This window comes from Mchenga conophoros, linkage group LG5, assembly GCF_057382185.1.
Source record: "Mchenga conophoros isolate Kocher_MC1m ecotype Shallow Benthic linkage group LG5, M_conophoros_male_GT1.1, whole genome shotgun sequence".
Taxonomy (NCBI): domain Eukaryota; kingdom Metazoa; phylum Chordata; class Actinopteri; order Cichliformes; family Cichlidae; genus Mchenga; species Mchenga conophoros.
Window position 1 is genome coordinate 8,553,039 of NC_140530.1, and position 23,030 is coordinate 8,576,068.

Sequence of the window (23,030 nt, forward strand, 5' to 3'; positions counted from 1 at the left end):
CTAAACATGAGAATGGGCAAGGAAGGTGATTTAAGTGACTTTGAACGTGGCATGGTTGTTGGTGCCGGATGGGCAGGTCTAAGTATTTCATAAACTGCTGCACTAGTGGGGTTTTTCCACACAGCCATATCTAGGATTTACAGAGAATGGTCCAATAAAGAGAAAATATATAGTGAGCGGCAGTTCTCTGTGAAAAAATACCTTGTTGATGCCAGAGGTCAGAAGAAACTACTCAGATCTGCTGTGAGTTGATAGGAAGGGATGAGTTGATCACCACTTGTTACAAGGTATGCATAAGAGCACAGTACATTGAAACATGAAGCAGATGGGCTGCAGCAGGAGAAGACCATATTGGATGTCACTGCTGTCAGCTAAGAACAGGACATTTAAGGCTACAGCTGAACAACAGAAGACTGGAAAAACATTGCCTGGTCTGATGAGTCTAGATTTCTGCTGCAACATTTGGATGGCAGGGTTGGAATTGTGATTTAAAAAAGATGAAGGCATGGCCTTCCTGCTGTGCATGAGTGGTTCAGGCTGGTTGTGGTTTTGTGATAACATGGGGATATATTTCCCCAGCCCTTCAGTATCAACTGAGTATTGTTTAAACACCACAGCTTACCTGAGTGCTGTTGCTTACCATATAGATCCTTTTATGACCACAGTGTACCAATGTTATGAACGCTGCTTCCAACGAAATAACGTGTCATGTCACAAAGATGACATCATGTCCAACATGGCTGTGCAGTCTACAAATCTGCATCGACTATGTGATGGTATCCTGTCAGCATGAAGCAAAATCTCTAAGAAGAGTTTCCAGCACTTTGTTCAATGTATCCCATGAAGAATTAAGGTAGTTCTGAATGCAAAAAGGGGTCCCAGTACCAGCAAGATGTAACTAATGAATTGTACTGCTGTCTGTAATATGCTAATATCAGTTATTAGCTGCACCAGCAAAATCTTGGTGAACAGTCCCTGAAAAGACATTGATAGGTGCAAAGCTCTGTTTTCAGGCAGTTGAAACAACTTCTTTTTTCCCCCTTTCACTTTTCAACCAAATTATATGGGGTTCTGTTCTTTTTAATGTAGTTCTTAATTTGGGCAAAATTACACTGCATGAAAGGCAGCCCAGTTTTCAGGAACTATGACTCAATACAGCTATGACTGGTTGATCAATTTAAGCCCACAAAACAACAGCCGTGGACAGTTGGTGCTTGGTGGGTAATATCACCCTACGATATTGAAGATATACACCGCCCACATGTTCAGGAGTTTTGCTGATAAAAAGTCATTTTTATTGCCCTTTTGTTTTTATTATTTCTCTGATTTCAAATGCATTTCCTGCTTAACTCTACCCTACCTCGCTGGCGAGGCCTTGTGTGGCTTCTCATTTTCTGCAGTATCTGTCGTTCGCTAATTTTTCTGTGTTTCAAACCACTCCACTTCTGTTTGTAGAACAAAAACAACACAGATATCTCACGTTGTCCAATTTCATCTAGGTCAGTAGCTCTCGGAGTCACTGCCATCGCGTATTAATAAATAATGTGAAACGAGGTTTAAAAGGAAAAATTGATGTTTGAGTAAGCATACTCTGACCACTGTGGATTGACATTTTTGATAATGCTTTTAAAGACACTAGATTTTTGCCCTTAATGTTACTTTGAAGAAAGAGTCATTTTTGAGCTTTATTTGGGTTGCATCAGTTTTTGTGACACTGATTGTCCTTGACTTGTTTCCCTTCGGGCAAGGAGAGGACTTTTTTTTCTTTTTGTCCTGGTGATAAAATAGAAAGCGTAAATTCTTTGCAATTTATTTCACCAACACTGAAATTAGAAGCTCAAAACGTCCTAAATGTAAGCTGAAAGAAATGCCTTTAGGAAGTGGTCATGCTGTGACTTTCAGCAGACTGGGCATAAACTATATGCACAAGCCTACACACTGCCAATGAATAGTATTTATATAATTAGATATGCCAAGCGAGAGAGGGTATTACATTCAGAGCACTTAATTTCCTCAGTTACTCTAGCTATTAAGGAAATTCCATCAATTTGGTCTAATATCCATACAGAAAATTGGGCCACACAGTATTGAATTTGCCAGAAATGATGATGTTGTTAACCCTCATGAGCGAGCCTCGAATGTGTTTGTAGCAGTGAGTTTGTCTTTTCGATTAGTATTAGGTATTTCGGCTTTTCAGCATCTCGCATGGCGCTGGAAAACACCTGAGGACATTTAGCGCTTTTAAAATGATCAATTATGAATCAGATATTACCCGAATCAATTTCACTTTCACTTTATTCGCGGAGGCCAGATGTGCACAATGTGGTAGAAATCTATAGCAGGTTTAATATAGAGTGAACAGTCCAAGCCAAAAAGTAGCCTCTGCGTCATCTGACATGTCATCTGTTGTTGTTTGTGTTTTCTTTATTGTATTATCAGATGAGACACCTTTGGCAGCTTCGCGTGTCACCTGCAGTTTCTATGCAAGGATGTACCTCGCCTTCATCACCTTATCAGACACTTTCACACAATCCGACGAATCTTCTTTCTGCTTCTCTTCTGATCTAGCGCTCTCTTAAAATAGGCCAAGTTTCTGTTAGAAGGGACTTACTTGGCACCATCTTAACATTAGCCAACTTCTCTTGACACATGACACAGTCAGGCTGAGGGCTATTGTTGACCCCGTAAGACAGGCAGCTTTCACCAGAGTGTCATACTGACACTTCTTCCCCCCCTGGTTTCTTTAGGTCATGGGTCCTCTTCACTGGCGGTTATTGGTGGTTTCCAATTTCCTCCTCATTAACCTCCTCACTGTTAGTTAGTCGGGGCCTTTGATGTGTCACTTTTTTTTTTCACATCCTCCAATAACTGCTTGAAGTTGATATTAATAAATTATTTTCTACAGTTTTATATTGCAATTACAGAATATAGTCAAAAGGTCCCACCCAACTGACCTCCGCTGACACTTGTGTGGCTCGGTACAGTATATTGGAACCAGTGGCGCAGACCAGCGGTCCCCAACCTTTTTTGCGCCACAGACCGGTTTAATGTCAGACAATATTTTCACAGACCGGCCTTTAAGGTGTTGCGGATAAATACAACAAAATAAAATGATACGACCAAGACAAAAACTGTGGTATTCTGTAAATATAATAATAATAATAATAAATGCGAATTCACTGTGTAACTGTGTAACTTTATTAGCAGCGTCCTCCTGAAATGCGCCAACAACATTGAGAGTAACATCCTCCTCTCTGCCCCTTAATGCTCTCTGGTTGCTATGGTAACACGTAAATATTTCTTTCAAAATAAGACACACAGCTACAATACGGGGGAAACCGAGTTAAACCCGATAAAAACCCCGGGAACCATAAATGTCACACCTGAGCCTCAACTCTCGCGGCCCAGTACCAAACGACTCACAGACCAGTGTCCCAGGGGTTGGGGACCGCTGGTGTAGACCATATTTACATAAGGCACTATGCTGGTAAAAGACCAGTATGCCACAGCAACTTAGAACAAGAACTTGTATTTTTTCTTCAGAGTCTAGAAATTCTAAAGAGACCAAAACAAGCACTCCGTTTGTCCATCTCTGAATACAATCTGATTTTCCTTTCTTATGCACCTCTCAACCAAAGCCCAGTGGCTCTTGCTGAGTCTGTAAATGTTAAATAAAAAGGCTCTCAAATTTACAGTTCTGGTTTTTAAGAATAGCTCAGTAATTTCCCGAAACAGCTGGGCACCGGAAAGGTTGACTAAACAAGAGTAAACACCTCATTTGTTCAAGACCATTTTCAGCAGGGGATGAGTACAGCTTTGGCGAGCACGTGTGCATTTATGGCAGCGGGATTGTGGATCGATTCAAAGTAAACAGCAGTACCCATGTTCCCAGTCATAAAGGAACGTGTCACTCAGTGCATCGATGTGGGTCACTGATGCGTTTTTAATAGATGTCTGACAACAGAGGAGCTCTGCTGCACGGAGGAATAAGATCCATCTGTCGTTGGATGGACACAAAATACTCGTAACACACAAAACTGACAGAAAGAAGAAAATGTTTGGTGTCACCCGGCTCACTCCTGTAATTTGGGGTAAATCATTAGCAGCAACTCTCAGTGTTGTAGTGTCAGTCATGAGAGAAAGTGCTTTTGAGCCTTCGTGCTGTTGTCAGTTTGCACGGATGCTCAACAGTCACACATGGAAAAATCCATCACAGAAAAGACCCAGCAGAGCAGAATGCGGACTGGCATTACAGAAAATGGAAGGAAACCACTAAGTGAGGAAGGCAAGGATGACAAAATCTAAAAATAAACACTTCCTGACATATTTTCTCCTGTAATATACTGAAAACAGACAGATTGGTGAAATTTAGCAGTCATGTAGAGGTGGATTATTCTTCTAACACAGGACTGAATGAGTTGGAAAAAAAAAATCTGTGTGGTTGATTTAAATAGAACTTACACATATGTGGCAGATATGATAAAATGAGAATGCCTCGTTGTCATTTGTGTTTATGCTCATAATCCCAGTGAGTTATTGTCGCTAGCTGGCTTCATAACGCCTGATTTTGTTTTCAGCGCGCCGTTCCACCTTCACCTCGCCTACACGGTGAATATATGAATGGGAACCCTGACAGTTTTTCAGTTGACAAATAGTCCAGCGTAGCGCCAGAGCACACTCCGGGGCTCAGGGCGCTGCTTTATGAATACACCTGTCACTGTGTTTACTATGAATCTGCCGTAACACAGAATCAAGGGCACAGTAGTGATTGGAAAAGGGGAATAAAAAAAGTGCTTAGGTTGGGGTCTGCTATCATGTAATGCGACTTCGGGCAGATGCACGACTCTACCTTTGTTTACCAGTTGGAACGGGGTAACAGGGACACGCGTAGAACTGGGAGGGTGTGATTAGAATTCAGTCACAGATAACGGCACCGAATCGAGAAACTGTAACAAATAGAATCGATTTTTATCTTTTAGAGAGTTACATGCTCTTTTATAGGCTGAGAAAATTCTCTGAGCCTCGGGCTTGCAAAATCATTTCAAAAACAAATGGATGAACTGAGAGAGAGTGCAGCGATGTGGTCTTAGGCGCAGGTTAATTCTGCATATGTGGACTTTGATCGCGCTGCACGAGTATTCATGCTATATTATCTGTATCTAATATACTAATATATCGCTAAGCTCACAGGATTTTGCACAGCAAAGCGACACTGATACAGGGCGATTTTAAGTCTGTCTGTGGTGTTACGTTCTTACGTTTGGCTCGACAGCAAAATGAACACCATTTTATTAAAAGGCAGCAGCAATAGCCTGCTAAATATAATAGCAGAGAGTACCCTGGTCAGCAGTTGAATTTCCATTATCAGCTCCTAAGCCCTGCAATTGTGTATGTGTGAACTGCATGTGGTCTCGGTGGTCACTGCTGTCTCTGTGGGTGTCTGGCCTCAAGGAAAGCCAGGTGAGCCAGTGGTGCAGTATCGTCCCCGGTCTATTTGACGAGGAGACCTCATGCAAAATTGATGTGAACCTCAAGGTCACGAGGAGTTCATTCAGAGCATGCTCAGTCTGTGCCTGCAGCACACCGCAGCAAATAGAACTGTTCTCCTGGACTCTCTCTCTGTGACTTACTGTAAGCTCCTCTCTGCCTGATGTGATGTTGGATTCAGTGTGTTTCACTCAGCGCACTAACATTAAGAACTCTGGCTTGCCAAACTCTTTTACTGATGCAGTAAAAGAGTTTAAGTGTTTTATTGAGTTGCCAGGTTGGGAAGAAAAAAAAACCCTCTTTCAGCATGACTCTCTGTAATTCATCTTCTCCTTTAAATCCATTTATAACAACCTATTATCACTGACAGATACAGATTACTGTAAGAACCCATAACAAATCACTTACTAGAATTTGAAACTGAAGACTTGAACATTTTTTTGTCTTTTTCAGTGACTTACTCTGAGAGAACTTTTGCTCCCAGTTTATTTGACAGCATGAACCCATAGTTCACTTATATTATATTATCTCTTATATTGATACTTAATAACATCCATATGAATGATGTATTTTTTTATTTAAAACCTTTTATTAATGGATACATTTTGTGATAAAACGCAACACCTTTGCAAAATGTTGAGCTTTTACAAACACCTTACATTTATGACAGCTAATATGTGTAAAAGCTTTTATTAATAATCTAAAATTGTCAATCTGATTGATTATTGGAAACTGCAGACACGTTTATTATACATGTGATGACGGTTCATTCACACATATGGAAAGTAAGACTCATAATTTAACTGTCATTATTGAGTTAATAACATTAAAAACTCTTGGTCCTAGTTTATGTGTACTTTTATGTGTTAAAGACTAACTGCCTTTAATTTTAAAAAGCTGAAACATTCATTTTTCTTATGCTTTTATAAGTTAGAAACTATAGATTTGTTAATGTACAAATTAGAACATTTATTTATGTAAGTGATGCAATTTTGATCTTTCCTGACAACTTGATGTCATCATTTGGAAGAGTTCAATAAGGTAAAGTACAAAAACATCTGTAAAAGCCATTGTCAATAACAAAATGCAGTGTAACACAGTCTACATTTAAATAGTCGGTAGTTAAAAATATCGAATATACAAAGCATCAGTAAATTTATTAATCACTAATAAAATTCAGACTTTCTAAAAATGATTGTATATTATACAGACACATTTTTGATGGGCATGATCTGAATTGTCTATAAAATAGAGTGATCACTGATTTTGAATGGTGACTGAATGAATGTATGTAAATAAGTAAGTGATGAGGGAAATGCACGCATTGATTATCAGGTACTACATGCAGGAATTCTGCAGAAAGCAGGTGAGACTGAGACGTCTGTCACATTTTCTCAAATGAAATAAAATTCAAATAAACTGTAAAATAAATTTAACAGGTGAAAGTGGAAAATCTCACTATGTGCACATCCGAGGCCCACAAAGCTGTGACAGAGCACTCCATTAAGAGATAGGTACATTTCTACTTTCTTGTCCCTTTGATGTAAAGCAGTGCAGACTGGTTGGGTCTATAGAGATGTTTTGCACAGCGTGTTATGTGGATGTTCTTTCATATGTTTTCAGAGCTTACACTGTCACCATGGGAAAAGTTGCAAGAGCGGGCTCATTATTTAGCTCAAAATTGGACGGTAATGGCAAACACTGGCATAGCTGCATCCTGCAATGACTAAAGGACAGCGCATGTTACACAAGACTGTGCTTACAAGAAGTCAGCATCCCTTTTGCCCTTGTTGATATTTCCTTATCTATGAATCCCATACAAAAAAAAGGTTCCCCAGGTCTGCTAATATCAAAGCTTGTCTCAGATGTTTGTGCAGCACAAGTGGGTGGGTGGCCTACTGATTGTGTTGGTGGAGCAGAGGCACCATCGCTGTCTGCTCCATGGGTGTGTGATCTGTCCAGGCTACCCACCTTCCTTTCCCATTAAGTTCAATCATGCTGGGTTGCTGCAAGTCTGACTAGCTTCTCATCCTTTGCCATTTAACCTCCTCTCGCACATACAATAATCCTCCCTTTGGCACAAACAGAGGAAGAATTGGACAGTGGAGAATTCAAATGGAGGCATAAAGGGACATCATGAGCAAATAGTGAAATGGTAGTGTTTTATTTTGAACGCCTGTGCTGTCAGATATATTCTTGGAAACCTGAGCTTTTTCAAGTTCAGGAAATTTAAAAGTAATATTGTTGGAACAGTGACAAAATCAGTCAGATTAAGTGACGGGCACAGACTGTTAGATGATAATACAGGCTACGAGATGAAAGACAGCTTCGTCTTTTGTAATCTGTCAGGGAGGAAACTGGGGAGAACCACGAATGGCTTTAGGAATATATGAGGCATCATCCTAACTGCCTGCTAGTTTGCCTAGGAAGGAACAGATGTATATTGATTTTTTTTCCCCCCATGTCACTGGAATTGTCATTTTACAGTCCTGTTGCAAAGGCAGCATTACACATGGCATTAAAATATTTCTTTACTTCTAAAATAGTTTGAGGAACTCTGATTTTTTATCAGTGTTAACGCTCTGTGATGCTCTGTACCGTATAGGAGTTTTGCATCTCCTTGAAATCCAGTGAAATACATATGAAGTGTTTTTATTATTCAGCGTGAACATTATTCAGTGTTTCCTCTCTGATGGTAGCTGTGATTAATAGCTGTCACTTCCTGAATTCTGTTTGCATGACAGAGTGTCTCGTGACCTTTCTTTGAAGGAAATGGTCTGTAGACAATGCAATATGAAAGTGTCAGAAAGCAATAAGTCAGAAACACAAAAGCACAAACAGAAAACTAATTAGAAAGCACTCAAAGAATGCATAAATCTGCCAGAGCCGCACAGACCTTTACATTTGTAATTCTCCAACCACAAAATGTTTACACATTTTATTTTCCATTTATATTTCAATTTGCATCAGATTGCACACATTGTAGGCATACAGTCGTAGTATTTCTTTTTCATTTACATCTACGCTACAAAAACTCCAATGTCTACAGCCACGATGGCTGCTTTATGAAGTTGTGCATATACTTTGAACAGAAGTAAATGTAGCAGTATAGATACATAGATATCTTCACAGTGGGAAAGGTATGACTTACCTGTAATCAGGATCATTTAATACCATAAAAAGTAGCTGTAAATCCAGATGACATGTGAGAAAAGTATTTAATTATATTATTTTACAGTTACTTTGCCATTGATTACTTGATAATGTTTCATTGCATCTTTAAATTATGGAAACTAAATCTTAAACAAGGAACGCAGTCTAAGTGCAGGTATTTATGTCAGTGCTTTGTCAGGGTAATCTGATTTGACCAAATATCACATGACCAGTACTTTATACTGCATGCCAAGGTGAGGACGTCAGTATGTTTGTTTTTGTTTTGTTCACCTTTTTCACATGTCCAGATAAGATTTTAAGCAAACATCAGAAAAGCAAACCTTTTTTCTTTCCAGACATCTGGCTCGCAGACTTTTAAAGCGTACCAATCCTCCTCTGTGGAGGTAATTAAAAATGAGATGAAATAAAATCCACTTCTTCATGCAACTAGGAGAAAATCAATATTCACCACAGATGATTTGCTGGGTTTTGGAAATTTGCCTAAATTAACAGCAAAACAGAATCCTTAAATGAAGTCAAACTGAAGTCTACTGAAGTCTAAAGTGACAAGAAATGCTTTCTTTGTTCCTAACTCGCTGCAAAAGCTGTTCGCATTTCTGCATTAATAATACAGGGCCCTGGTCTTATTGCTCACCTTTTATCCTCGCAGCATGATGTGGGCGGACTGATCAAATCGATAAACGCTGCGAGTGTTCATCTCCAGGGGGCTCAGCTACTGATTGTGTTTGCGTTTTTCCAGATGGTCACTAAACGGAACACTCATTGATCTTGGGAATGACTACCGGCGTCACATGTCTGGGGGCAGCCTGATCATTAGCAACCTGGACAAGGACCAAGACACCGGGGTGTACCAGTGCACAGCTTTCAACACGTGGGGGTCCATACTCAGCCGCAGAGCCAGCCTTCAATTTGCATGTAAGTGATCCTACAATTGCTAACACACATGGTTCTGACACACTTATGACATTCTAGCATCTCTTTGTATCTGCTGTCTGACAGCCTGACATGAGGGTAATATGCTTGCAGCCCAGGCCTTCCTTCTTTTTTTTTCATTTACTATTACGATTTCTCATTTAGATTGCCTGGGAATAGATTTTCAAGAGGGGAAATGGTAATCGAATGAAATGTCAGATACAACAAACACAGTGGGTGAGGAAGCTTCTGACTGCTTCTGAACTCCATTGATTCTCATTAGCGGTTCCAGCTCTGACAGCATCTATGCTCCATCCAAACTGCCTCATATTTCACCAAGTGCAAGCCTCTGTGATACAGACTTTAAAGCGGACAAACACAACTAACGCTTAAGAGGTCTTTGTGTCTATGCAATCACCAGCTACTTCTTTATGTGTAATATGCGCAGAAGACTGTAAGTGGATCAGACAGTAGCAGGACTGCTGCTATAGCAGCCTGCGAAGACAAAAGGGGCTGAGAAGTGATGCTGTTGGTTGTGGTCCCACCTTCCAGACAGGCAGTGTAGAGGCACCTCTCCTCTCTTGATCAGGCCTCCTGACTATTGATCATGTCCCAAGGATAGAGAGCCTTTCACTTCCTCTCAGGAGATGGACTGCCATTATCCCTACAGCTCAGTAATGAATCTCACTCGTGGGGACTGGGTGAAGAGGAGAACTGCTTGACATTTATTGTCTTGCCTAATGCACAGTGAGGGAGGTCTAGAAGATCAGCAAGGCTGATATTCAGTTTTTCCATGTAATGAGGCTACTGCCCTAAGATAGAAATGTCGTGCTTTCTTTTGCTTTGCTTAGCCTTCACAATTCAGCTGCAACCACTGTAAGCATATCCTCCCACAGCTCATTTTTACAATGTAAAAAAATGTTCCAAATTAATTTAAAATACTGTGATTTAAAAAGTCTGCTTTCATACAACCAAGGTCAAACTCATTTATGAGATCTGGGAATTCAGAAAAAAAAAGGCCACTTATATGATCACACAGGTCTCAAACCCAGTGGTTTGAATTACCATTGTCTCTTTATATCTGTATTTCATGAATTACATATTAGCAGAAGGGGATCTGCAGCAGTTATTTTCCTGTTTCAGTCTTTGGAAGAGCTGTGGCTTAAAAAATAATACAAGCTCCTTACGTTTGATGATAGGATAGATTTTATTTTTCTGCAGAGTTGATTTTTTACGCATTACATACATTCACAGGGGCTAAGAAAGAGTCACGCTGTGAAAATTGGCATACAAGACTCACTGACCATTGCTTGATTCTCTCCTGACAGTCAGAATGTGACACAGCTGTTCCTATTATTTAAACGATCAGAATAAACTGCTGGCTTCTTTACAACTTGTCACATTGTCATGTTTCTTTCCTTGTCAGACGTTTTTTAAAGCAATGCTGGTGCAGACAGAGATAGAAATTGTGTCACTGGGTACAATTTTACCAGAAGCTTTGGAAAAATAGTACGTCATATGCTTAGAGACCAGTGCTGTAGTGCCTGAGTAGCAGGTAAAGGAGCTTACTCAAGAGCTCAGTAGGACACAATATATAACAGGGAATGTCTCTATGGCGCCGCCGTTGCCCAGACCAATCATCGTCGAGCTGTAATGGTCACTCTGTAATCTCTAGGCAAGCCATTCTCGTATGGCAAAGACTGATTCTGCTTACAAAGGAATCACTGAAGCTACAGTGAGTTTGGCCTTTAGCTTTCAGAGTTACAGTGTGTGGTCAGTTCACTCCAGTGAAGCCCATTATTCTTTTTCCCAACAAAGAAAGAAGCACATCCCCTCCAGCACCGAGTCCAGCTTCATCTTCACCCGTCTCTGTGCAGTTTTGTAAGAAGAGGCGCCATCTGTTTCTCTTTCACTAAGTAATTATTAGTAAACCTCTGATTCACCTTCCCCTGCTTCTAAAGGTCCTGCCATTATTATTATAAACAGCTGTTGCCAGGCTTGTTGAGCAGTTGCATCCATAAATGTCTGAACCTTGCCACAATTTTTGTTCTTTTTGTTTAGTGGTTACAGTTGCACTTTCCAATATGTGCATATTTTCAGGTGTCTAATGTAGTTGTAGTTGATGCTCATTTGTAATACTTTGCTACTGGTAAGAGGCAGGGTACGTGCCTCTCACCAGTAGCTAAGGAAGAATGAATTTCTGATTAATGCTTTTCACTTTTTTCACACATCTTCAGATGCTACTTTGTGGGTCTAACTTAAAATTTCATCTTCAGCAAGTGATAAGCAACTCAATAAGACTGGGGACAGGTGATTGGCTCAGACATTGCATAACTGCACTTATTTGGCTTCAGACACTCCTGAGTTGGTTTTGAGTCTCTAAATATTTTGCTGCATTTATGTGAATCTGAGCCGTAAGAGCAGAACTGTTCACTTCAGAATGAATCCAGCTGCTTCTGTCTTCTGTCAGTGAGAACAGTGTCTTTGCATCACACTGCCCTCGCTGTGTTTTACACAGGATGTTGTGTGCTCGGGATGGTCTTCACAGTTTTTACCTACCTTATTTTGATAAAGGCTGATCTTAGTTTCAGCTGATTTGGTAAGATCCAATCAGGCCTTTCAATTTTTGAGACCGATCAGTATTTTACTCATCACTTTTGTGTTTTCTCTCACAAAGTCTTGGTTTTATGATTGAATTGGAAGAGAAACACCAACCTCCTGAGCTGAATAGTGAAGGGGCTTTTCGCCATGGAAAGGATCCTGCGGTTGTTTTCAGCAGACATCCAGGCCTTTTTATGTTGATGAACTCATTCTTTTCTCTCGGAATGTCCCAAACTGTTAATTTGGCCTCCCCCTAATGTTCCCACTATCTCTCTGATGTATTCACTTTGTTTGTAAAGCCTGAGGATGGTCCTTTTTTTTCCAATTGCATGCTCCTTTGACCACATGCGGTTTCACAGAAAAAGCTTCCAAATGTAATCGCCACATTTGGAATCAGCTCTAGTCCTTTTACCTGCTTAATTTGTGAAGAAATAATCCAGAAATTGGCCACAACTGTGGGAAAAAAAAATCCATGCGTTTGTTGAATTAAACAGTCTAGGTCCGTATTCATTATATAAATGTTTTAGTGCACATCTACCAAAGATTTGATCAGTACGTACCACTGTACGTTTCTTGCTCCAACACGGTTCCTGAGAATCCTAAATGTCATTTGAAGATCGACTCTCTTATTGACATTTCTTCTAAAGACAACCTAGTGAGATCAGGATGCCTCTGTCTGTATTTCAAGTCAGCCATCTCCTCCTGTGGCCTTCTAAGTGTCCTGCCGTGACTTGGCTCTGTTTGATTTCACTGCGGTCATCAGAGAGCCGCTCATTAATCTTACCAACACTCTGTCCCACTTCTCTCCATAATCTTCCTTCTCCTAATTTCCCTTATCGGTCACACTGACTTTCTTTTGTTTGTGTTTGGAAGGCTTACTCCAGGCTGTTAGCCAGAGGGTGCAGACAGAGTACAGAGCGGACTGCAGCAGCTTCCCTCCATCAGTCATGAAGCCAGGGGTGGTTTATCATCCCAGGTTTAGTTTTTGTCTGCCAGCAACTGCTCATTCATTTGCAAGGGGATAGATAGTGCTGAGAGTATTGATGGGGAAGCTAATGCTTTTAAGTGCAAGATTACACCACATTTAATAATGATGTTACTTATTGCTGCTGGCACTGCAAACTGTCATTTGTCATGCGCGCTCACCAGTGTTTGTTCAGTCTGTGCACAGTATTTTCTTCTTTCCCCTACTCGTTTGATCTTATTTCAGCCTAATCTCTTCCTAAAGTGCAGCGTTGCAGGGTAAACGTCACAGAGTCAGGTCCATCTATTTCATCAGCACACCAGATGCCTTTGAAAGTATTGGAGGCTGTCATGAGGTGTCCCAGGGCAATCAATGATGCCCTATAAAGTCCCAATCTTCAAAATGTAGCATCAAAAACATGGCTCAGTGATTCTGTGAAGGGAGTTTGGGGAGAATTATGCCCCCCGTTTTCAAAACTATCTCTTTAAAAGTAACCCTCATGGATATAGAAAATCTTTGAATCACACTTTTTGGTCAATCTGACTGTCAGTCGTATTCTTTTAAACCGCCACCCACTTCTGTTTCAATGTTTTCTGTCTCATCAGACCTGGATAACTTCAAAACTCAATCAGTGAGGAGTGCTGTCAATGTGCGTGAAGGCCAAGGAGTGGTTCTTTTATGTGGACCACCGCCACATTCTGGAGGTAAGTTTGCTATATGTTGTTGTTATTTAAACACAGCTCATAAGAATTACCTCCACTGAGTGCAAACTGCAAACATTGATGAATAATTACTGCCTTTTCTTAAACATAATCCAGTTTTACACCCATTAATGTGTGCACATGCTCTTAGTAATCATCTTAATGTTGTTTATTGAGAACACCTATAAGCCATCCGCACTTGGGTGCTTTTCTTTCCACTTCATTCAGATTCTTTTTTTTAATTAAAGCCATGTTTCTCAAATTAGAAAGATATTTATTTACTTTCATTGAGAGTTAAATTAGGAAATAAATATACTTTTTCTTGCTTGTGTGAGGCTAAAGCCAGCAATTAGCTAGCCTAGCTTCAAACAAAGCTGGAAACAGGAAAGAAATTAGCTTGGTGATGGCTAAAAATGACAATATTTGGGCCACGGCACCTCTGAAGCAGCTCATTACCACAGTATAATGATTTGCTTAGTCTGTATAAAATGTTGTGGTTATAAAGGAGGTAGGGTGCCAGAATGATAACCTCCATAAAACCACAATTTCTCTTTTTTTTTTTTTTGCACTTGAGCTTTACAGAAATAAATATGCTAATTAGCGAGCTTCAGAGGAGCTAAGAGGTGTTTGCTTTGTTTTGTTTTCGCACAGAGCCAGGCTTCTGTCTTCACACTTTTTACACTGGTGTCAAGCCAGCCTCCAATTCGAGACTTGCAGTCAAGCCAGCCTCCAGTTTGTTTTACGTTCCCTGTGTATTCAAAGTATTACGGGAATGGATGTGGAAACCGGATTTCAAAATAAAAGCCAACTTCGAGTGAATTAACAGATATGTTAAGAACATAATAACATATAATTTAGGCTTTATTTACAGTATTTAGGCTAAAATAACGAACATAGCACTGTTGGCTGTTAGCCTTATATTCAAGCACCTCCACACATTCAAGAAAAAAGATGCTTTAATTGTTCAAGTGAGAGTCTAAAATTGCATTTGATAAAGCAGAGGCTACAAATAGACGAGATAAAGACACGGGCTGCTCAGCCCGACTGCTCTGAGTGTCTGCGGAAAACTAAAAAAAAACAAAACACAATGGCTGCTGCCTAGCTTGTCACCCTCTTGATACAATAGCTTGCACAGTGGAACAACCAATTTCCTTCACAAGCGAGCAGTTTGTAGCACAGCATTGTACAGCTGGTCTTTGGGATAATGGGTCAAAGTACTCTGTGAAATACAGTTTGACAGCTTTTCTCTTTGACACAGGTTTATATGCAGTTGGCTGTTGTAACCGTATCACAGCTGTGTTTTCCTGCATTTTCCGAAGTGAATGAAAGTAAAGCTGCGCAAGGCTGTTGTCCCTGTTTTTCTTCCTTACCTCTTTCCCCTTTTGCTCTCTTCCTGGCTCCCTCTCTCGCTGCTGTCCCCTCTCTCCACCCTCTTTTCCTTTTTAAAATTTGAAAGCGATGATGTGCCACATAACCTTGAACTTTATCTGATGCCTACAGTAAGAGGCATTCCCTTTAGTTTTCATTACACTTCATTGGCTTTGAATTCTGCACAAGCTTTTTCCTCCCCCTCCGTATGCATTATCCCAACACCCATTTATGAAAAATTAAATACAGTACCATTGCAAGCAGATGTTATTGTACTCCACCTTAGACATTTGTTTACTCCAAGGGCTTTTTTTTGGCACTTTTATCTTCCATGTACTGTAAAACCACTTGTGTTGTATTTTCTTTGTCGCTTAACAAAGAATTGCTTGGCAAAATGATATTACTGCCCGTTATAGACACATAGTTCAGCTCCAGGTTATGCTGACTATGCTGCCGCTTTTGCCTAATCAGAGGCAGCTTTGTATCTGCATCGCTGCACCCAGCTCGGACGCTCAATCCCATCTATGGGCTCCCCCCTCAGGGCGATTGACAGTCATTGTGTACACCTTTTGACTCTGAGCCCACTACCTTTGAAGTGGCTGATTACACAGAGCATCTCCTAACTCTTGAACGTCTTTGCAGTGTTTTCTTTGAGAAAATGCCACAGTAATTCATCACAGAAAGTCTCTCCTTTCTTATGGTAGACCTACCATTTGAAAAGGGGCATGACAACATATATTTGTGCCAATCCATCCATCCCTCAATCCAACCATTGACTTGCCTGTGCCACCCCTGAACTAAGGCGCTCAGGGACCCAGGGAATGGAGGCCATGTGCCAGGGGAGGGTCACTGACGCGCTGTAATCCATTTTGTTTCGCTCCCTTTCCTTAGCTCTCCTTTTTTTTTTCTGCACTGATAGCTGCTACAGTCACCCAGTCTTGGTATCTCCTCCCAAGGAAACTGAGATAAGGGAAGGAAAATGACATGATACGCTCACATTTTAAGGCCGTAGCCGAGTTCTTTTGATACAGCTGTTCCAGCGGGGGCCAATGCGACTAACACGTGTGAAATCAGCCGAGGTGTGAAAGTGGGCCGCTGCTGCATAGTTCAACTGTCTTCCTTTCTCTTCTAGAGCTGACATTTGCGTGGATCTTCAATGAATACCCTCACTTTGTCCAACAAGACAGTCGGAGATTCATCTCTCAAGAGACAGGAAGCCTGTACATCGCCAAAGTGGAGCGCTCAGATGTGGGCAACTACACCTGTGTGGTTAACAACACTGTCACAAGGGAGAAGATCCTCAGCTCTCCCACACCACTGGTCCTCAGAAGCGATGGTAAACACTAAAATCAGGCTTTCATCTTTATGCTCATATGCCATGCAGCTTTAATCTGTTGTCAGACTTCTCTGCCTGAAGGCTGCATTCCCGGATTCATCATGATTTCAGCTCGTTAAGATCTAGGTTATAATTTAAGTTCCACATTTTAATTTCATTATAAAAGCAGGTAATTGATCATACTCCAGCAAGGTGGTAGGACCTGCTTCGCACTCAACAGATAATAGCTGGGTTGTGAAAAGTCCATTTGGCTGGTGTTTATCCTCCTCCAGCTGAAGAATGTGGAACATTTATGAATTATTAATGCTATTAATATTTGTTTACAAGCTTTGATGACATAAAATGAGAAAGCTGTGACTGTCAAACAATTACAAGTGCATTATTACAAACAAGAAAAATCGAAAGGACAGCAAACGGGATTATTACCAGCCTAAAACTGAGCCGTAAGACAGCAACAGATGAGTTGTTAACCATTAGTAAAGACACGAATTCCAAAGCTTGTCTTTTTACAATGTGGCACAGAGTTACATAAAAGCCACTAATTTCATTTTGTATTCCAGCTGCAGCACAAAGCTTTTATGAGCTGGCTTCTTAGGTTGTGTTATTATCAAAATGCCACAAATATATTCTAAGTACAGAGGAAGATGCAGTTGCGTATTTTGCATGTTTTCCTGAGAGTGTGTCAGCTTTATCACAGTCTTTTCTGACTTTTAATCTGAAAACATGAAGAGGACCCCAAATCAGCTTTTACTTAGAGACTGCCAGGTTGTGATTGCTAATAATAAAGGGCAGGCTACTCTCTCTGCAAGGAAGTCACTGACCTGTCCCGGTGATGTGAATGTAAATAAACTCCTGAATGAAGTCACATAGCCAAATGTTATCAATCTCTGCTAAATAAGTCCTTTTATAGCCCCCCTCTTAATCCCCCCCCCTCCCCCCTCTTTTACAATGCCTTCACTGGTCACTTTGTATTCATATGCATAACTTTTGCATTAGCTGCCCCGCTGTGTTATTGCTCTCTCTCTGCCTGATTCACGGTGCGTGTGAGTCTGCTGTTAATCACTGATGTAAAAAGCTTGTCATCTATTGTCTCCCTTTTGTAGGAGTAATGGGTGAATATGAACCCAAAATAGAAGTCCATTTTCCCGATTCAGTTCCAGCAGCGAAAGAATCAGCGGTGAAACTGGAATGCTTCGCTTTGGGAAAGTAAGTCACTGTATGCCTGTGACACAAACGGTACACACATTCATGGATGAATTACAGCTACTCAAGACGATTTAAGAATGCACAAGCGTTAGCATTACTCATCCTCAGATTCATCAATCCATAGGAACGTATGAAAAAGACAAGGGAGCAGAAGTAAGAGTTCTTTTAAGAGCATCCGACAGCTTGGCAATCACGGATTGATTTGCAGGGAACGAGAATTCACAAAGCTTTTACTTTTTCTAACAACTACTTTTCCTTCTGTCCTTAATCACACTTTGATCAGAGCGAGTGACAGTTACAATCCTGGGAACTTCTTGTTTCTCTTTTACAGCCCCGTCCCAGAAATAAGCTGGAGGAGAACGAGCGGCGTCCCTTTCCCCAGCAAAGTCAAAATGAAGAATTCAAATGCCGTCCTGGAAATCCCTAATTTCCAGCAGGAGGATGCGGGGACGTACGAGTGCATGGCGGAGAATCGCAGAGGCAAAAATGCTGCACGGGGCCGTATTTCATTCCACGGTAAGTAAGCCGTTTCAAATCGAATGACAGTGAGGTGGAGGGACAAATGGAACATATATATCCACAGTTGTCCAGAAAACATGCAGATGGCCAGCAGCTTGAATCCCATTTGCTCGACATAAAACCTTTTTCTGCGGACGTTTGAGGCTTAATGTTGTTGAAATTTCAGAACAAGCTAAGGGTAGAAATGACAAATGGCTATTATTCCAGGGGCTTTAAATTCATTTCCAGTTAATATTCAGATCTGTTTACCATCCCGTGTTTCTCATTATGCTGGTAATCCACTTGTAAAGTTTAAAATTTGATTTAAATTTAAGCTTTAATGCCAGGCTGCTTTTATGGTTGTATGATTCCTGATGCAATTCTTTACTAATCCAGTGCTTCTATAATTAAAACGCATGTTTGAATAGGTAACCTTTTCATTTATTCCAAGCTAAACCTCACTGGCTCCAGACGATGGCGGACACAGCTCTTTCCATAGAGGGAAACCTCTTCTGGGAATGTAAGGCCAATGGAAAGCCTAAACCATCCTACAGCTGGCTGAAGAATGGGGAGCAAGTGATGGCTGATGTATGGAGATATGTTACATTTCTTTCCTTTCTGGCTAAAATTTCTTAGTTTCTAAATAGTTTCCAATTAATAACAAAAAATTGAGCTGGTCTGTACCAGAAATTGTAAATGCAATAATGTTAATATGCTGTGTGTATATAAGTAATGTATGCTAATGGGTACGTTAGCTAATGTATGCTAATGCAGACGTTAGCTATTCTAAAGCCAGACTATGCTTTAGAAAGCATCGATCCCCTCCCCACGCAGCACCGAGACAACTTTATCTGTTAAAAATGATGTGATCTGTCATCATCATCATGATCATCCTGAAAGGTCATGAAATATAAGTTATGTTAACAATTTTTCTGTTCGGTGTGTTTAAGAAGCAGATAAATAGTTTTCACCACTGCACTTCCTCATCTATGTCAAGCTTACCATATGCAGGTGCCAGGTCTCTCTTGGAAATGAGATTTTTAATCTCAATGAGATTTTTTACCTGGATAAATAAAGGATTAATAAAATGCGGAGTTGCAGTAATTGCTGTTGTGCCTTTGGATATAATAGGCTGGCCTTGCGATGGATATGCAGGACTCTTTCTCTTTCCTCCACAGGGCCGTGGACAAATTGAAAACGGAGCCCTTTCTATATCTTCGTTAAACCGTTCCGATTCTGGGATGTATCAGTGTGTGGCTGAAAACAAACATGGAATTATTTATTCCAGTGCCCAGCTAATGGTGTTAGGTAAGATCGCCTCCCTCCTCCTGCTTTTATCCTGCTTATCTGTCTATGCGTTTGATCATCTCCTAAGATAAAAACCAGCAGCCTGCTATAACGTACCTCTGCAATCAGTCTGTGCACGCATTTGATGTCACCATGGGCTTTGCCAGCAAAAATGTGAATCTGATAGAGTGTCTCGTTTTACTTTCAGTCATTTCACGTATTGATTTGGATACTACAAATGCATTGTTTTGTGGCATTGTGCATGCCTTCTCATGTAGACAGGGTATTGATTTATTTGCAAAGCTTTGATGACTTCCATCTGACTGGCTCAATAAGAAATTCAACTCTCTTGATACATGTGATGACACTTGAGTGTCCTAACAATGGCTAACAAAAAACTGATGAGTGCAGACAATAGTTTATGACATGCTTGAGGTGAATGGTGTATTCAAGGATGTGCAGCTGAAGGGTGGGATGACTATGGCGAGCTTTGAGACCAGTAGGCTTTTGTGCTGAGATTTCAGGCTGCTTTCTCTGAAAGCTGAAGGAGAGTTTATCTCAGTACAGCACGGTTGATCTGCAAAGGTTCAGGTTGCCCATATATATATTTTTTAATCTCACACCTTTCTCTGTTCCCCTACATGCAGCTTCACCTCCTACTTTCTCCAAAAGTCCGCTAAGGGCCTTGCTAAAAGCTCGCTCAGGCAGCGAAGTCACTCTTGAATGCAAGCCTCAGGCCTCACCCCCAGCAATTAGCTTGTGGAAGAAAGGGAATGAAATCCTGCAGAGAACTGAAAGGTAGGATAAAAATCCAAGTGTATATTACTGGCAGCTTTCATTCGCATTCACTGCAAGCTGACTTGTTTCAATAGTGCATTTGGCATTTGCGGAGATGCATAGAAGGAAAGGCTAATGAGAAGAACGAGAAGGCACCCACCAGGAAAATTGCAGATAGCTCATATACTGCGTGCCCCCTTGTGTGCAAATAGCTCGGTGTGAAGACTGAAGATGCTAGGTGGTCATATCAACACTGTGTTAAATATTTAAGAAGATAAAAGAGTAGTAAATGGAGTTCCCGCTCATCTTGTAAACTTAGGAAGGAACTCTAAAGTAAGAATGAAGCTACTGCACCTGTAATTATCTGTTTTATCATGACAGACAAAGAGTTACAAGGGCTTGATTGATGCAATCACCAAACAGCAGAGACGAAAGCTTTGATGCAGATCGGAGAGCAGTCTCAATAGACAAGAAATAACTCAGAACACAGGCACAAAGACAATGAGCCAACATCAAGTGTCGCTTTCAGTGGTATAAAGTGGTGCTTCATTTAGTTTGGTGCCCTTCTCTGTTGGATTTTTTATTGGATAAACCGGAACGTTTCACAATAAAGAAGCATTTAAAGGTAGAGAATTCCAAAAGCATGTCACGTTTCAGGCTTTTTGTCATCTCGATAGGCAAAAGAATCAAAAAGCTCAGATAGTTTCTAAAACCTCCTGTAAGTTATCGTACGTACATCAAGACTTTGGAACACACGCTCACACACAACAGACAGACTGAATACAAACTCAATACAAAGTCAAACGCAGGCATCCCAGTACAGGAAAGAAATGCCGTTTGAATCGCTCCCATGCTGCCTATTGAAGAGGAGGTCTGAAAAAGAACAATACGAGCAAGGCGTCTTGTCAAAACAGCACAGAGCCTCTTTAGTCGGCTCCAGATGGGAAGCTGCATCTATAGCGGCGGAAAATTGGTAGAATTCCCAAGCTGACTGACATTTAGCATATGTGAAGCCCACGTACTCTTTCAAGACTGGATGTATGCAGACACTGGAAGGGAAATGTTTACTCACATATGCAGTCACGCTGTAAATTGGAGCAGTGTTTAGAAAATGAATTTTGCACACATTTTCTCACTGAATACCACATCAGTTGAAAAATTGTTACAACCATCTGATTTCTATATAAGCTTATGTTTAGCTCATGCCTTGATTTATACATGTTTGGAGATAGACATCTTCTAAATAACTACAGATTTCTAATGACCCAGCTAGTGGAAATAATATAATAAAACTGTTTAAAGTGGGGGGCTTTGCATGTTATGTTTTTTAATATCTAGCCAGTCGGTGACCTTTCAGCATGATAGGGGTTTCACACTGACCTCATCGATTTAAAGTCTTTAAATCTGAGTTATTTGACAAATCTTTGAGAATTTTATTATATACATGGCGATAGATGGAAACGTCATTACTATATACAAATCCAAAACAGAGCTGAACACTGTAGTCCTACTTTACAATTGCTATCTTACCAAATACAGTAAAAAGCCGCTCTCTTCTCAGGATTGCTTTGCTTCCAGATGGAACATTAAAGATTGCCAATGTAACCAAACGGGATGCAGCTAGCTACACGTGTATCGCTAAGAATCGGTTTGGGACGGCAAGCACAACAGGAAGACTGATTGTCACTGGTAAGTCTGGCCTAAAAGTCGAATCGCTCTCAGTTAATTAACCTTTTCACTGTCTGCTCCATCCCTTCTTTGTCATCACACCTGACACGCTTCCCATTCAAGAACTTTGATTTGCCTCTCAAGGCTTGTGCTAATTTTTGCAAACAATGGGTTCTTGATTTCAAAGAGAAGAAAAGAAAACCAAAAAAACCCCGTAAAAAAACAGCATTTCATTCATTCCTGTTAAAGATTTTAACTCGGAAAATTAACTCTCGGTTTTTAAATGGAATAAAGGAACAAGACAAACTCTGAAACCTTAGGAAATACAAGCTTTCTTGGTGAGAGTTAAATAAGATAAGAGGCTATTATCAGTCATATGTGTGTACACTAATAATAAAGCTCATGCTGTTTCACTTTAGCAAGTGCTGAATATGATTATGGTGGTTATTGAGCGTGCTGGTGGCCATGTTTAAATCGCTGCAAACATCCAAAATTAGATGACAAATACAGTTGTCCTTTACCAGCCACAACAATGCTGCAATGCAGCATTGTGCTAGGAAAGATTGAGTTACAGCAACCATCTGGACACTTGTTTGGACCAAGAACATGGCTAAAAACTTTAACTGTTGGATTTTGATGGGTCATGATCTTGCCACACACGTGTACTCAAACACATGCCATGAAGTGCTGAGCCAAAAAATCCTGTAACTGCTGGCAGAAGTTGTGACGATCAGTCTCGTCTTTCAGATCTTCTAACTGAAATTCTATGAAATATGCACTCATTGATATTTTTAAGGCAGCAGGCATTGTCAAGATTTCTATTCAGAGAAGGACTGAATGGTGAATCAGTGAGTTTGGTAAGACCACAACAAAACCAGGCAGGGCAGAATCCAGGGCTGATGTTATCCTGTACTATGGCGAGTTTTCTGCTCTTATATGCTAAATTTGATTTGATTGTTTATGTTAAAGTAACTTCAAATAGCGTATAGTTGATAAGACTTTCCTTGAAGTATTTCCAAAATAAAAGTCAGCTCTTTCTTGTCCTTATTTT

General features: G+C 40.5%; 1 protein-coding gene across 1 annotated transcript in view; it reads left to right on the top strand.

Annotated features, from left to right (window-relative positions):
• The window catches only part of cntn3b (contactin 3b), a 54,234-nt gene that overhangs the window by 13,461 nt on the left and 17,743 nt on the right, over positions 1-23,030 (top strand). The window contains exons 4-12 of the mRNA XM_085273039.1: positions 9,401-9,576; positions 13,744-13,842; positions 16,340-16,543; positions 17,647-17,749; positions 18,081-18,265; positions 18,699-18,835; positions 19,426-19,555; positions 20,182-20,332; positions 21,873-22,000. Of these exons, the coding sequence (XP_085129165.1) occupies positions 9,401-9,576; positions 13,744-13,842; positions 16,340-16,543; positions 17,647-17,749; positions 18,081-18,265; positions 18,699-18,835; positions 19,426-19,555; positions 20,182-20,332; positions 21,873-22,000 (1,313 nt within the window). The remainder of the gene's footprint in view (positions 1-9,400; positions 9,577-13,743; positions 13,843-16,339; positions 16,544-17,646; positions 17,750-18,080; positions 18,266-18,698; positions 18,836-19,425; positions 19,556-20,181; positions 20,333-21,872; positions 22,001-23,030) is intronic.